Source organism: Lutra lutra, chromosome X (assembly GCF_902655055.1).
Source record: "Lutra lutra chromosome X, mLutLut1.2, whole genome shotgun sequence".
NCBI lineage: Eukaryota > Metazoa > Chordata > Mammalia > Carnivora > Mustelidae > Lutra > Lutra lutra.
In genome coordinates, this window is record NC_062296.1 from 34,883,878 (window position 1) to 34,900,764 (window position 16,887).

Here is a 16,887-nt window from a genome sequence, read left to right on the forward strand (position 1 = left end):
CCTCATATTCACACATATGTGGCACATGTGTGCATGTGTGCCTGCGTGCGCAGAGAACCCATGGAAGTTTTTTTTTTTTTTTAAAGATTTTATTTATTATTTATTTGACAGAGAGACAGTGAGAGAGAGCATGAGAGAGGAGAAGGTCAGAGGGAGAAGCAGACTCCCCATGGAGCAGAGAGCCCGATGCCGGGCTCGATCCCAGAACCCTGGGATCATGACCTGAGCCAAAGGCAGAGACTTTAGCCCACTGAGCCACCCAGGCTCCCGAACCCATGGAAGTTTAACCTAAGAATCCCATAACATATCCTTTCTGGAGCTTTCCTTTATACAAGATAACAAGGAGACTAAGGCACAAGGCTTGGAGGGACGTTTACTTTTCACTGTCTACTCCTGTAAACCTCCTGGTTACACCATGCCCAAATATTACCTACTTAGAAAAAAAAATCATACAAATAAAAATTACAGTGCAGCTTGTATCTCCCTATGTTTCATGACACAGTCCCAACAGATCTTTTTTAGCATTATTTCCTCTTAAGTCCCCTGCCAAACTGGAGGTTTGTCCATGAGACTGGTACCCCTGATTTCACTTTTCTGGTCATTCTCTGTTTCTCTCTCTCTGTGTGTGTCTTTTTTTTTTTTTTAAAGATTTTATTTATTTATTTGACAGAGAGAGATCACAAGTAGACGGAGAGGCAGGCAGAGAGAGAGAGAGAGAGAGAGAAGCAGGCTCCCTGCTGAGCAGAGAGCCCGACGTGGGACTCGATCCCAGGACCCCGAGATCATGACCTGAGCCGAAGGCAGCGGCTTAACCCACTGAGCCACCCAGGCGCCCTCTGTGTGTGTCTTTTAAAGATTATATTTATTCATTTATTTGACAGAGAGATAGAGAGAGAGAGCACAAGCAAGAAAGCAGAGTGGCAGGCAGAGGGAGAGGGAGAAGCAGACTCTCTGCTAAGCAGGGAGCCTGATGCAGGGCTTGACACCGGGACCCTGTCATCATCTTCTGGTCTTTCTGATATTCATTCATCAGATAGTTGTTAAGGATTTCCTTTATGCCAGACACTGTTGCGGGCTCTAGGGATACCAAAGCAAATACAAACTAGTCTTAATCCAGTGTTCCTTTGGTTTCCTTCCAGCGAAACTGCCCATAATCCCCACATGTTAAATCCTACACTTTCTCAAGTCATGATTCAAATGCACCCTTCTCTAAGGATCCTTCATTTTACCCTCTCCCTGGCTCTAAATGATCTGTCCCTCCTCTCTCTCCATCCCCGTGGCTCTTGTAATTATGTCATGCTACCTGCCCTATTCTGCTCAACAGAATAATAACTGTGGGTGTCTTTCACCTCTAATGATACCTAGTACTGAGCCCTTCACTATGTGCCATGTTGTGCTAAGCACTTAAAATGCCTCCCCTCCTTCACTTCCCCCAACCTGATGATGTATGTATCTTCTGCTTACTATGGATGAGAAAACAGACACTCTAATAAACTAATTAAAGTACATGCCTTTGCGGGGGGGGAAGAGGGAAGAGTCCCAGTTTCTTTCTTTTTTTTTTTTTTAAAGATTTTACTTATTTATTTGACAGACAGAGATAACAAGCAGGCAGAGAGAGAGGAGGAAGCAGGCTCCCTGCTGAGCAGAGAGCCTGATGCGGGCTTGATCCCAGGACCTGAGATCATGACCTGAGCCAAAGGCAAAGTCTTCAACCCACTGAGCCATCCAGGCGCCCCAACCCCAGTTTATTTCTTGATACAACTTTCCTTCTCTCCCTGTCGGATGTTCTGAAAGACCGTGAGCCTAGAGGTCATTGTGACTCTCAGAACCTGGTTCTTCTTTTTTTTTTTTTTTTTTTAAAGATTTTATTTATTTATTTGACAGACAGAGATCACAAGTAGACAGAGAGGCAGGCAGAGAAAGAAGGGGGAAAGCAGGCTCCCTGTGAGCAGAGAGGCTGATGCGGGACTCAATCCCAGGACCCTGGGATCATGACCTGAGCCGAAAGCAGAGGCTTAACCCACTGAGCCACCCAGGCGCCCCCAGAACCTGGTTCTTAATGATGAAGCTGTGTTAGGTGCATTAAACGTAGCATGCACTCAGGAAAACTTCACCAAATTAAGTAAGTCATTCATTAAACAGGATCCAAACCATCTCTGAGTAGCAATCCTCAAAAATACTTGTCTATTACAATGTTGAAGAGAGAGCAAACATGAAAGCGAAAGAGAAAAGGGGTCTGTTTTTTCAGTGCATTCTTATGTAAGAAAAGGCTTTAAACATGAATTTACATATATTAATGAGAAATCGGTGAGGCCAGTAAACTCAGCCCTCTGTAATCACACGGCTACTGCTTCTGTGAGAATTCTGCAAGAATTCCAGACGTTGCCAGATAATTTCTGACAAACGCATGTTGTTAATGATAATTTAGAGGATGCCAGGCCTTTTTTCTTTCTTCCTTTCCTTTTTTTAAACTTTACATACATCTGCTCAAAATATCTAGATTTGGTGGCCAATTATAGAAGGCGTTTCACAGAAATCTGGTGAAATAATGTCATTTTTAGCCTTCACTCTCAGCGATGGCCTCAAATGATTAGACATGCAATTCTGAACTTGATTTATGGAAGATAGAGGCCAATTCTCTGGCCCTGGGCCTGAACGCTGGGATGGCAGAAACCCATACTGGAAAAATTCAGTTTTCCAAGTAGATGAGGGTGATTAATGGAGAGCTTCTTCTCAAATTGGGCTCCTAAGAGTAAGCTGCTGTGCTCCCTGAAGCTGAAAATGGAATACAGGGACTGATTATTCCTAGCACCAAATGATTACAGACACTGACTTGAATTTCACCATCATAATAGGTAAAGCAAAACAATAAAAAACACCCAGACTTAATGAAAAGAAAATACAAACTCTATACACTGAGAGCAGAGACGAGTTTGTCTAACTTAGGCTACTAATTCATGGAAAAAATCCATTGAGAGCAATTTAAGTAAAAGGAAAATCAAGTTAAGTGGTTTTCATTTTTTGGTCTACAGAGAAATAAATCAATATTTTGCTCACTGACTTTAGAAATTAAGAACAGAGAGCAAAAATCTACAAAAACATAAAACCAAAATTAGTAAATTAAATACAAGCTAAAATCACGGTAAATAAGTAGATTCCAGTTACTAGATTATATCTTAAAAGCTCTTTAGAAGTACATCTTGATTTTATATTACTACCATTTGGGTTGAGTGTATGTGCGAAAATGGGCAGTACAAGACGAAGCCAACACAAATGAAAAAGACAGCCGTGTAGCAACCACAAGTGCCCAAGAGATAAGGCATCAGATCAAGTTATTATGAGAACAAAGAGATGAAGACACATCAAGAAAGAGAAAGAGATAGGGAAATAGAACAGAAAGCGCAAAACAGACAGACAAGTATATACAGTATCACAAAAAGACAGAATATTGTTTGTTTCACAAATATTTACTGAGGCAAAAACAGATCCAGAAAATGGGAGAAGCAGACAGGAGAAGCTCTGTAGGTCTTTGACCTTGACCATGTAAACTCTTGCTGTTGACTGAAATTGTACAAAATTGTTTCCTTTGTTTTTTGGAGTGGGGGGGGGCTACTAAGCACAAAAGCCCTGTGCCAGATACCAAGGGAGACAAAGGGAGGAATAAGATAGACTGACTCCCTACCCTCTAAGGACTTATTTAAAAGCTGAACTGGGCATATGAGTAAACTATCTACTGGTTTCAACATTCTTTGAAATGATGAACTAGCCGGGAATTTAAAACAGACCTTTCCACAGTGGCAGGCAGGATTTCTGCTTTGACTTTTCAATTTAGATTATAAAGGTTTTACAGAATTATGGAGAAATACAGAACTTTCCTTTTGCACCTTCAGACGTCAGAGGCATAAATAACCAGGAGGGGAATTTCTTTGGTATGCAAAGTTGCTTGGCGGCCTAATCTTTGTCCTTGGAGAAATCAGTCTTGCTTCATTACCTGGTATCTGGGAGTTATTTGAAACCATTTCTTACTTTTTTTCTTTTTTAAATTCAATGCTATTTTTGGCTCAGTTGGGTCTTAGTGGGAAAGAACAATCAAAACAAAATTGTAACATCTTTCACTTCCCTCTTCCCAAAAAACCCAACTCCTGAAACAAACCTACTTTTTTGAAAAAATAAACAAATAACTCCCATTTAGACCTACAACTAAAGCAGCTCTGCCGTTTAGAAAGAGAAGGAGAGCCTGTTATAAATTTGGGGGGAGCTATACTCTAAAAAAATAAAATTAATTTTGATAACACACTGTGGGTATGTAAATACAAAATACTACATTGTATGCATGTAAAATACCACTTCAACATGTAACCAATATATAATTTATTGAGATATTTTGTATCATTTTTTCCTCCTAAGTTTTTGAAATCAGTGGATATTTTAGACTTGTAGCATATCTCAATTTGGACTAGCCGCACCTCAAGTGCTCAATGGTCACATGGTTACCATACTGGATGGCAATGATCTGAAATGCAGCTTCTCTGTGGATTGTGTATCCATTCCAATTATTAGCTCCACCAAAACCCAACCAGATTACAACAAAATCTAAAAGGCAATTTTTGCTTTCTAAGCTCCCTGAATACTGTGTTTTAACTGACCTTGAGGTGTTTACCTTTTGGGCACTAAGAAAGCAAGTTGAAGTGTGTGTGTATACGGACTGGAGAAGGTATGGCTTCCTTACTTAAGTAAAATAACCAGTTCACCAGAAGTTAAGAAGGAAAATTCTAGGTGGGAAATAATGGCTACAAAAGCCAGCCCTGCCCTGCACTCAGGTGAGGGAGACTTGTCTCAGTGTGTTCCCTGTATGCTAATGAATGTACCCCTCTATCAAGCATTTACTACTATAGAATTTAAGTTCTTTGCGGGCCCACATCAGTACCTATCTCTGTCTCTCCAGCCCTTAGAAAAGTATTTGGCACACAGTTGACACTCAATAAATGTGTGATAAACAAATAAATTAATTTAAATACATATAGTTTCCCATTTGCATCAGACACGTTTCAAGTGCTCCACTGCCACCTGTACCACTGGCTATTGTATGGGACAGCACAAATAGAAAACATCTCCATCATCACAGAAAGTTCTGTTTAGATAGCAGCGGTCTAGAGCAATTGGCAGAAATACTATTTGACTGACAGCGGTCGCTAAGGACTATAAAACTCTTCTTTTTTCCTCCATGAGCAAGTAAGAATACCAGTGATATCAAATGACAAAGCAAAAGCAAAAGCACAAATATTTTAACCCCTAAAAATTTCAAATGCAACAGCATTATGGTTTCCACTGGAAGAAGAAACTTGGCCATCTGTTTCTGCCTGAGTTTTTGCCTCCCTCTTCTGGTTTTCTTATCATAAGAAAGAAACCAGCACGTTCCCCACAAGTGCCACAAGACTCTTACCCCCTAGCCAAAATATCTAATGAATGCTTTCCCTTATTTTCTGAGATAAGTTGGCAATTTCAATAGAAACTTTAGTACAGAAGCTAAAGGGGGAAAAATAAATAAAAAATAAAAATCGTGAAAAATTGTCAAGCTTATGTACAACATACAATTTTCTGAACCTAAGAATCCAAGGAAAAGCAGTGAATTACCCGAAGAAGAAACTGTCCATTCCCTTATCTGAAAATAGACTCCACTGGCTGAAGGGCTAGCGTAATTCTGTAGGCACATTAGCTGTATCCCTTCCTTTTCAGCCAGGAGACCTCTGGGGTGCCATCTTGGTTCCTGGCATACAGTAGTTGATGCATCTAAATATCTTGTCGCCTTCCCCATTTAAGGATACCTCTTAAGAACTCTTCATTTGACTTTAAACAAAACATTTCCCTGTTTCAAACATTGTAGCCCACTCTCAGTTTCACACTAAGATCTGAGAAACATACCTAATTACAGTTGACTTAGAGAACAGATGACCCCCACCTTTAGCTCTAGTGAATGATCTGGTCCTGTGGTTCTCTTTTCTAGGTGAGGATCAGGATTTCTGAAGATCTTTCCCAAAGTTCAGATTCCTAAGTCCCCACTCCAGACTTCTGAATCAAATCTCTGACAGCCAGGCCTGGGGATCTTTATTCTTAATAAGCATGCTAAGTGAAAATTCTGTACTCCATCTCCTTTAGGGATTGTTAATCTGTTTCCTCCTTACTTGCAGAGTCAACTCTGCCCTCCTCTGGACTATTAGGTAAGGAGTTCTTCTGCCTCCACTCTGTCACTGTACAGTTTTACAGTGAAACAGGATCGGAAGCCCAATATTCATACAGATGTAAGGGGGACAGGGATAAAAGGAGTTTTCATGTGAGTCAGAGGTTTCTATAACTCTACTGCTTTTCCAGAGAAATCAGTTTGAATCTTCTAACTCTATGGGATTCAAATGTCCCAAAACAAATAGCTCTCAGTCTGACATTAATGCAGATTCCAGCAAGATGTCTTGCTATATTAATTAACAGTCTGTCTGTCAACTAGAAAGACCAATATTGAGAATGCAGAACTTGAAATAACCCAGGCTTGCTATTGAATCTGAATGTATATCTCTGGTGCTTATCTCTTGATATTTTAAATAACAATCACTTACCCTTGACCTATTTTTTCAAATCTTGTGTATTTTTTCTTTGGGTCACCAACACTCACAATGCTTCCTGAGTATGGGGGTGGGGGGAGAGGAAGAAAGAGAGAGAGAGAAGATTTAAATTGGGTGGTTGATTTCCCTTTATTTAATACTAAAAATTACAATGCCACAGTCAATGACAAACAAAACATCAGAGCAATATTTTCATGTATTTTCTATAATTTTTATGGCTAATAATATGTTTTAAGTTAAAGTAACAAACAGTAACATATTAATTAAAATAGTAGTAATAACCTGTGCTGTTTTATATTCAAAATTGATGATGTTTGAGAAACAAAAAGGACTGGACACAACTCAACATTTATAAAAAGTTCGCATAAAAGGATACTGTAGATCAGGAGATACAAACATCTAAGAACTTGCATGAACTATTTAATAAAATCACTATCTTCTCTGAATTGGAGAGAAATTGAGTGCTACACTATATTCAGTTCTGCTGGACAAATATCTCTTAAGCCATTACTATGTACCCAGTACTGAGCTAAGACTGATAGGGTCTAATAAAGAACAAAGTTGACTTATAAAGCAACGAGACTCATGCTTTCTGAAATCCTACACCCCCAAACCCAGAACCCTCCATGCACTCCACTTTTTAGTAATAACTTTACTGGAATATGACTTCCATACCATAAAAGCTCACTCATTTAAAGGGTGCAATTCATCAGTGCTCCCAAATGTATGAAGCAAACACTGACAAGAGTGAAGGGAGCTATTGACAGCAACACAATAATGGTGGGAGACTTTAATTAATAGCTCGCTTTCAATAATGGATTGAACAACCTTTGAGAAGATCGGCAAGGAAATGGAGGACACAAACAACACTATGGATCCATTAGAGCTAACACATTTATGGAACTCCTCACCCAGAAACTGAGGAATACACATTTCTTTCAAGTGTACATGGAACATTCTCCAGGATAGACCACATGCTAGGCAGCAAAGCAAGCCTTAGCAAATTTTACAAGGTTGAAATCGTACACAATGCCTTTTCTAATCATAATGGATGCAAACTAAAAATCAATAGCAGAAAGACAACTGGAAAATCCCAAGATATTTAACTAAGACATGCGTGAAAGAAGATACTTTAAGAGAAATTTAAAAAGTTTGAACTAAATGAAAATTAAATACAACCTATCAAATTACGTGGGATGCAGAAAAAGCAGTGCCCAGTATTTTTTTAAAAAGGAAAAAAAAATTAAGTGTACAATTCAATGGATTTTCATAACTTTTTTGAGTTATGAAAATTTATTAAATTTCACCATAATCTCATTTTAGGAGGTTTTGATCATTCCAGAAAGAAACCGTGTACCTGTTCGCAGTCACTCTTCATCCATCCCTCCCCCTAGGCAACCACCAATCTACTTTGTGTTTCTATAGACTGTTCTAAACACTGGGGAATAAGGTGGTTTATAACCATGCAAGAAAAACATTAAATTTATCATGTTTGGCTATGGGAAACAAATATTGGGGTTTTTTAATTTCACAATACCAAATCCCGTACTCAGAGGATGAATACACCACTACCGCTCAAAACAAATCTAAAAGAAGTGCCATTGAACCTTCAATGCAGGGCTTGAATGAATGCAGAAAAATTCTGGGCCATAACAGCATCATGGGAATACAGGTTTAGGTTCTCAAGTGGATTACCTTGAACAGAATCATTTATCTGGATGTCTCTGGCTCTCCCTTTTTTTTTTTTTAAGCAAACATCGGTACCATTACCTTTGACTTATATCTTACTATCACGGCTCCGTTTGAAAGAAGTGTAGTGTCAATAGGATAAGATTTACAGCATGAACTATTTAAGAGAAGGTCTCTACATTCTATCTCCTAATGTCCACTCTTATTCATTCCCTCCTCTTCATGCCCATGGCCAGTTCCATTGTTCAGGCCCTTAACACCTCTTGTCCAAACAATTGCACTAGTCATTACCTACCTCAATACTCTACCTTCTCTATCTTCCACAATGCTTTAGGAATAGGGCCACCATTTAGTTCACAAACCAAGACTGTCCTGGGTAAGCTGATATGTACAGTTTCCCTTCTTCAGAATGATTTCACTCTTCCTTACAATGCCTCAAAATTTCCTCCTTGCTACATAATCAAGTCCAAATTTCTTAGTCTGGCATAGAATGCTCTTTACCGTCTAGCACCAACCAACTCCTACCTAACAAGACTAATCTCATATAATTCCTCTACTCTCCATCCCTCCTACTTTAAATCCTAGTAATGCTATCACTATTGAAGGCTTAGGTCTTTGCAGATGCTCCCCCTTTTCCTTTTCTATCTAACCCACAAATTCCTATTTATTACTTAAACATGTCAAGTCATCCTAATTTGTGAATTCTTCTCTGATCCCTCTAATGAGATTCTCATGTTTCTTCTTGAGGGCAAAAACCTTGTCTTTTCTTCCCTATAACTTCAGTGTCTAGAACAATGGCTGTCACTGAACAGATATTTATTGACCAAATGAATGAGGACAAGAAAGTATATATTCGAGTGCTAAACTGTGTGCTACAAACAATACCTAGTGTTCAGACCTACCAGTAGATGGTATACCTTGAAAAAAAATATGTTTCAATCCTGGGCTGTTCATCAAGCTGCTAGATTTTTTGGTGGTGGGGGTGGTGGTTTGTTTTTTCATAACACAAGTCCATGTTTCAGTGAAGTTAAATAAGACATACACGATATGTGAGTTGTTATAATGCTTTTTCTCTTGCATTTCCAATTTCAGTCCACTGAACTACCGTCTGTCCACTCAGTAGCCCAAGTCAGAAATCTGGGAGTCTGATCTGACTCATCCCTCTCATTCACTACCTCCATGCGGCTGTCCTCCAAGTCCCGAGCCTGCATCTGTTTACCTCCCAGAGACCTTGTCAATCTGTCCCTTCCTCGTTCCTACTGTTCTAGTTGGGCTCTCATTGTTTTTGTCTGGGCTATTCTAACAGCCTACTCACTGGACTCCCAACTGCTAGCCTCTTCACACTCCAGTCTGGGCTCCACACCTCACTCTGGCAGGGTGCTCTAAGTGCAAATGCAAACATGTGATTCCCTGGTTCAGAAGTCCTCAAAGCTCCCCCTGATGCCTACAGGGCAAATCTCAAATGCCTTGGCAGGGAACACAAGGCCCTTAGTATCTGACTTTTGCTTCATTCTCCATCTCTTTTCCACCACTTCCCCACTCAACCCTCATTGCTTTGACCATAACAAACTGCAGGTAATGGTGAGCTCTTGCTTGACAGGTAAGCTTCCTTTCTTAAGATTCCAATCCTTCTACCTACCACCAATGATATAATTAAGTGACATTGAATAAGTTAGCATTTCTGGGCATATGCCTTCATACCTTCTAAACTTGCTATTCTCCTGCCTGGAATGTCCTTCTTAAATTTTCAAGCTCCTATTCATGCTTCAGTTTAGCTTCGATGGTGCCTCTTCTAGGAAGACTTCCCTGATTTTTTTCAAATAAAATTAGCAATTCCCCTTTATTCTACTGTACCTCCTCTCTCTCTTTCTGTCTCTCTTGCCTTTGCATTTACAGTACTTCTCTAAACTTAATACACCATGTATCCATCTTTATATATTTGACATCCCCTTATAAACTATGTCTAAAGGATAAGAGTCAGGTCTTACTCATTTCTGTATCCTCAGCACCTCCCCAAACAATGTTGTGTGAGAAATACATTAGTTACTCAATAACTGTTGCATTGAACTCAAATACAATTAGGCATTTCCCTTTGTGAATGCCCCATATTTTAAGAAAGGGGTTGGAGAATGTATTTTACTTGAGTTACATCTACAGAATGCCACCAATTTAACAATTTCTGAATTGCCACTTCACTTTTCAAACTGTCTTACAGATTTCTACATCACTGAGAACTATCCTTATTCAAGTAAGCTATTAATGGATAAAGGCCTGGACTTTCTTCTTTTTTTCTTTTCTTTGTTTCTTTTTTTTTTTTTTTTTTTTGGTAATGAAATGACAATTTGAAAGTCACTTGAAACCATCATTTTATTAAGGAGTTTATAGTCTTCTAAGAAAGTTATACTATTAAGTTGCTGAGCAAACTCTTTTCCATAGACTGAACAAAAGCAAATAAGCTTCAGCCCAAGCCACTTTCTGAATTATGACCAATTTCAATTGGCAGGGTTCAGTTAATGAGGTTTTATGGTAGTAAATTACTCAACCTTTATTTCCTTGGAATGCAGAGTTTAAAAAAAAAACAAAACTGGAAATAAATCCTTTCATGAGGATTTCCAAAAGACAGCCATTTTGATGAGCTCCTGCCTCTGGATTGAACTGCTGTTCAAATAAAATGGCGTCTCCACACCCACTACCCTTCACAGGAGAGTGTGTGCTGCCATCTACTGATGTGAGGTAAGTGCACAGGAGGTCTTGTTTATGATTCCCAATCACAAAACAAGCTTTTCAAGTGACCTCTTTAATCAGAGCCACTGTAATCGGTTTTTATAAATTACGCTAAGGAAAGGGAAGAAAAACCCCACTGTGACACAATAGGGGAAAACAGTGACAAAAATGAGCAACTCAAAATCAAAAGGATAAAAAAAAGTAGCCACACCAAAACAATTTTCCTACCAGGGCAATTTCTTAAATAAGAAGCCAACTATTAATTTGAAAGTATGAGGACTTAAGAAATGACTAAATAGTAGTATTTGAAAATAGGGTTCATGGTGTGGTTTCAGTGACAGAAAATCCTATCAGGGTATTTTCCTACATATTAAGCTAAGTTGAACTCTGACCATTGAAAAGATTATTCCTTTAGCATACCAAGGAGGTTTGGATTCCTGAGAAAAAAGCAAAAATAATTCTCTAAATTAATATTAGTCCATCTGAGGGGGAAATTAGAAGAGTTTTGAGTGGGGAACGCTGGAGAAGGGGAGGGACAAGAAGAGGAGGTGATGGTGGGGCCCAAGACAAATTTCCTGCCTTGTACTATTTTGCTGACAGTGCCTTTTGGAAATTTTCTCTAAAATATAGGGGTTTCTTTATTTTCCAACAGATTCAGACAGACCACAACGAACAAGCCAGACCCAGGCTATCTGTCTGTGTAAAACTGAAAGATGATCTGTTTATTTCAGCTATTAATGATCCCATGGTCTGGCCCCCCCCAATCAGCAACTGCTTAGAAGAGGAATAGCCTGGAGGCTCTGTGGTCTGGGCTGCCCACCTCATAGTAATTGGATCCCTGAGCCCAAAGATGGCTGCCATCCCTCCATCCCCATGCTTATGGTGGGATCTGCTCTGGTACGGGCTATAGGCTCTTCCTTGACCTCTCTGGCTCCCAGCCTCCTCTCCTTTGCCTCTCAGCACAGGCTCATTTACTCCTTCCCTAAGCTCCAAAGGGGGCCTTGATTCTCTCAATGACTTCTGTATAAGGACCATGCATCTTAGCTTGTTTCTGGTTTCAAACATTCTGTCCCACAGGGTGACCCCCACTTTTTTATGTTGCAAAATATGGTGGCTCTCATTTGACAAAAATAACATGATTAAATGTGTACTACTATTTATTGTGTTATGTGTCTTACATACTTTACGTTGTTTAGTCCTCACCAAATCCCTATCACATTGGTACTAGTACTACTTCAATTTTTCAGATGAAGAAACTGAAATTCAGAGAAGTTGACTGACTGGCCTAAGGACACACAGCTAGTCTGGGCCTATGACTCAGACTCCCTTATGATTCATTCCAAAGCCCAGTCTAGTGTACGATCTTACGAAGGCTTTACATTCATGTAATAAAATGGTAATTCCCATTTACTGAGCACCTACTGTGTATGAGGGACTGTGGCTGAGGTTTTTATATGCCTGATTCTCATTTAATTATTATTATGCCATGACATTGGTACTATTGATATCTCCATATTTTTCTTTTTAGATGAGGAAAAAGAGGTCAAGGAAAGTTAAATCACTTGCCCAGAGGAACACAAGAAAGGGGCTTGTCATTTCTCACTCCAATACTTGTCTTCTTATTCACAGGTTGAGTTACATAAAATCCATCCTGTAGGGGTGCCTAGGTGGCTCAGTCATTAAGCATCTGCCTTCTTCTCAGGTCATAATCCCAGGGTCCTGGGATTGAGCCCTGTGTCAGGCTCCCTGAGCCTGCTTCTCCCTCTGCCTCTTCCCCTGCTTGTGTTCCCTCTCTCTTTCTGTGTGCAAATAAATAAATAAATAAAATCTTTAAAAAAAAAATCCGTCCTATAGACAGAATCCTCAAATGCAGTTATGATTCTTATCTCTGATGCTCAGAGGGGTGAAATAAATCATCTGAACTTATAGAGTGAGGCTGTGGCAGAGAGAGAAGGCACATAGAGGGTGCATGTCCACAGATGCAGCAGAAGTAGGAAAAGACCCACTTTGCAGATTTTGCAGTATAGCTCAGCCTGGACCCGCTTCATGAAAAGCATTCTACCATTCTCTCTAGGTTCTCCCTGCCAAGATCTGGAAGTGTGAGGTCAGATTGGCAGTTACAGGTGGCCTACAGATCAGAGCGAAAGTGAGTCTCCCAAAGCCCGAGTAGTTTCTAGGTGAGAAGAAAACACCCAATCCTTCATTAAAAAATGTAATTGAAGGCAGCTTACTCCTCTTCATCATGTTGCTCAGGGCAGGGCAGAATACACAAACAACAAGAGTGACCATGGTTCACTCTGCAAGGAAAGCCAGATTTTGGCACAAGAGAAGAATGTTCGTCTCTCTGTCAAAGTACAAGAAACCCAAAAATGCATCTGCATTCTAATAAATCAATTAAGATTTGAAACAAAGACCCGTCATAGTCATTTTTTTAATGAAAGCAAAGCTGTCAGATTTTAAAAATCTAATAAAATCTCACAGGGTCATGTCTACATGTATAAAATAAGGAAAAGAATTGAGGTAACTATCTGAATAATTGAATTGGAATTATCCAGGAAAGTCTTTCTTTTTCTTTCCCTCTTCTATATATAGACAGTTGGGATATGCAGAAGCAAAGTGGGTTAATAGAACTAGTGTCACCTTTGAAGGCAAACAGAGTTGAGTTCAAACTCGGGTTCCATTACTCATTTTAGTTTGGTAACCTGGTCTCTTTACCTTTTTGAGGCTTACTTTCAGTGATCTGTAAAATGAGGATATTTAAATCTACCCCAAGATATTATGAAAATTAAACCTTATCATGTATGTAAAGTGGCCAGCACTGAGAATTCTCAATAGATGCGAATTATTACTACTGTTATTACAGCAAATAGTAGGTATTAGCACCAGAGGCATATTTAATCACGTATAGTAAAGTCAGATGGCTGAAGTCACAGTGATTCCGGTTCCAAACGCTCACTGCCAACCTTTGCCTTTCCAAATACCTCTAGCTCAGAATGTCTCAACCTCAATACTACTGACATTTGGGGCTGAATAATTCTTTGTCACAGAAGGGGAAGGATGGGCATGTCTTTAGCAACGTAGAGATTTTAGAAACATACCTAGCCTCTATCTACTACAGGCCAGTAGCCTTCCCTGCGCTGTGACTATAAACACGTCTCTGGATATTGCCAAGTATTTCCTGGAGGAGCAAGATGGCCCCACAAGTACCTATGCAGAGTTTCCCTGAGGTATCCAGTGGGAACCACTTGCTTCCTTCCCTGAGGTGAGATGGAAATTTGCATGAAACCAGACAGCTTCCTTTTCTCTAATTGTATCACATTATTGAATCTTATTATCCAAATAAAATTGCAAGTTTCCTGATGGCAGGAAATTGTTTTTCTACGGTTTCCTCCAAAGATTCTTACATAGAAGAGACAAGCAGGGACTCAGTCAAGGTACATGTTTTTTTGCTCACTCTTTCATTCATTCACTCAAAAAACATCTGTTAAATGCCTTTATGTACCAAGCACCTTTTTTTAAGGTGCTGGACATTCAGGGAAAGGAGACACAGTCCCCTCCCTTAAGGAGCTCACAAGTCTAAGTGAAAGAGATTGGACTAGTATGGTGTGATTTGCTGCCATAAAGGCAGTAAACGAGAGGAGCCCTTAACTTAGACTGGGAGAGGCAAAGAGGGCTGTACTGAGGAGGCCACATTTGAGTTGGGGTTTGAAGGACAAAGAGGAGTTAGTAAGACTGGGGGCACTGATTGCAGATAACCAGAAATGTGTTAGATGTTTCTGTATCATGAGTTTAATGACTGTGCTTCACAGACCTTTGGCTCTTCTCAGCAGACAATGTCTTTTTCTTAAATATCCTCGATCCAGAAAGCTAACTGAAAGAGGATTGTTTCATGAAACTGGAGTGAGTGTGTATGCACAAGCGTGTACGCAATAATGACACCAGGGGAGGGAGTTTGTGAGCATTTGCTGGCCCTGTTCCCCTTTTCCACATAAAAATGCTCCAAAGTTAAGGGGAAAGACTATATTACTATGGCTGCTGATTTTGATTGACTGCATTGAGCCCTGAGCTTGACTTATCTATCATGATGGATCAGTTGGGAGACCTCGGGGGATGATCAAAAGATATGTCATCAGATTATTTTATTCCTTTCGGGAGCATCATTTTAAAGTAAAACGCTGTTTAATTCATCATGTCAAGTTTTCACCTTAATTGATTTTATCAAGTGAAAATATTTAGTTTCTGTCAAATTTGGAGCATGGGGGAAGGAGTGATCTGGAATACAGAGCAAGTTCAATCTTATACATCTTCTGACTTCGGGGAGACTGGAGTTCATGCAAGGAGGCCCAAACTTTGCAAAGATCGGTCCCCACTTTAAATGTTTTACAAGAGACCATCCCATGAAGAAATGATGGCAGAAAACAAAAGAAATCAAAACAAAATACCCCCCAAACTCACTTAGCTTCTCTAGGATCTCCTCGTCTGTCATCTTAGATTTTTTCCTTTGCCGATCCGTGTTTCTGTACAAAGTACTGGAGTTGGCATTCTCAGCAGAAGGTGGTGCGACCTCTTTATTTGGTGCTGCTGGTGAAGCAATGGATTCCAGCACAGAACGAGTGTAGATCTTAAAGATAAGAAAATAATTCCAAGATGAAAACAGTAGGCCAGGGAAAGGGTTATGAAGTCAAGATGCTGTCATGGCAATGAGGTTTTATTTTTTTTTCATTAACACAAAATTTTAAAGCAGTTTTTGGTTCACAGACAAGTTGAGAGGAAGGTACAGATTTCCCAACTGCCCTCTGTGCCCACACATCATAGCCTCCCCCATTGTCAACACCCCCTGCCCAGTGTAGGACATTTGTGACAACTGATGAACCTACATTGATGTGTCATAATCACCCAAAGTCCGTAGTTGACATGAAGTTCTCTCTTAGGGTATACATTCTATAGGTTTGGACAAATGTATAATGATGTGTATCCGCCATGATGGCAATGGAGTTTTGTTATTTCCCTAAAAATCCTCTGTGCATTGCCTATTCATTCCTCCTACACTCCCCAATGCTGACCCCCCGTGAGTTTTTAAAGTCAAGTGATTAATTAATTATTAAGCAAGAACTTTAAGTTGCTTCAAATATACTGATCTTGGAAGCTCTCAGGATCCCACCTTCTGAGGTTCCCCATACATGCTGTGCTAATTCTGGCCTTGGTGCCCCTGCTTAGGCAGTTCTTCCTACTTGATTCACATGGATTTCCTTCTCTAATTTAACTTCGGTTGCAATCTTATAACTTAGCACTTATTTGCATGTTGTTTGGTATCATTCTCTAATTGTCACGTACCATCTTGTATCCCCAAAGAGCAACCTCAACCAAGGTTGTACCAGATATTCTAGTTCAGGAAACACAGTAGATACTCAATAGGTAGGAGTGGATGGACTAGATTCTGACTCTACAGTTGTTCCAGAGGACATCTTTTGAGTCACTTAGAAACAGTCATTCGTGACTTACTGATTTTGTATGCTCGGGTCTCGGTGCGATAACTGGTGGGGGCTCGTTGTCGTCTTCTTCTTCTTCCTCTTCTTCATCTTCTTCTTCAGACACTGGAGGAGCCAAAGGAGGCTCTGATGCTGTTTTTGTACTCTTATGACAAAAACAAAGTTTAGAGACCAGGTATTAACACCCCATTGTTTTTCTCAGAAATGAGAAAAGGGAAATGAAATATTGGATCACATAGGGATATGAAAAAAAAACTGCACCTTTTACAAATTAGCAGAACCTCTACAGTTTGGTGACCAGGACTGCCCTCATTCCGAGGTAAATTCAGGTCATGGTTTTAAACATCATGACATTTTTTAAAAAAAATCTT

At 39.7% G+C, this 16,887-nt stretch overlaps 1 protein-coding gene across 7 annotated transcripts in view; it reads right to left on the reverse strand.

The window, feature by feature from the left end:
* The window catches only part of PAK3 (p21 (RAC1) activated kinase 3), a 248,423-nt gene that overhangs the window by 39,582 nt on the left and 191,954 nt on the right, over positions 1 to 16,887 (reverse strand). For all 7 annotated transcript variants that reach the window (XR_007124783.1, XR_007124782.1, XM_047716045.1 and 4 more), the window contains 3 exons: positions 16,530 to 16,661; positions 15,483 to 15,648; positions 6,609 to 6,672 (listed from right to left, as the gene is read on the reverse strand). Coding sequence is in view for 5 of the 7 variants with exons in the window: in XM_047716045.1 (XP_047572001.1) it covers positions 6,609 to 6,672; positions 15,483 to 15,648; positions 16,530 to 16,661 (362 nt within the window). In the remaining 2 variants the exon portion in view is untranslated. The remainder of the gene's footprint in view (positions 1 to 6,608; positions 6,673 to 15,482; positions 15,649 to 16,529; positions 16,662 to 16,887) is intronic.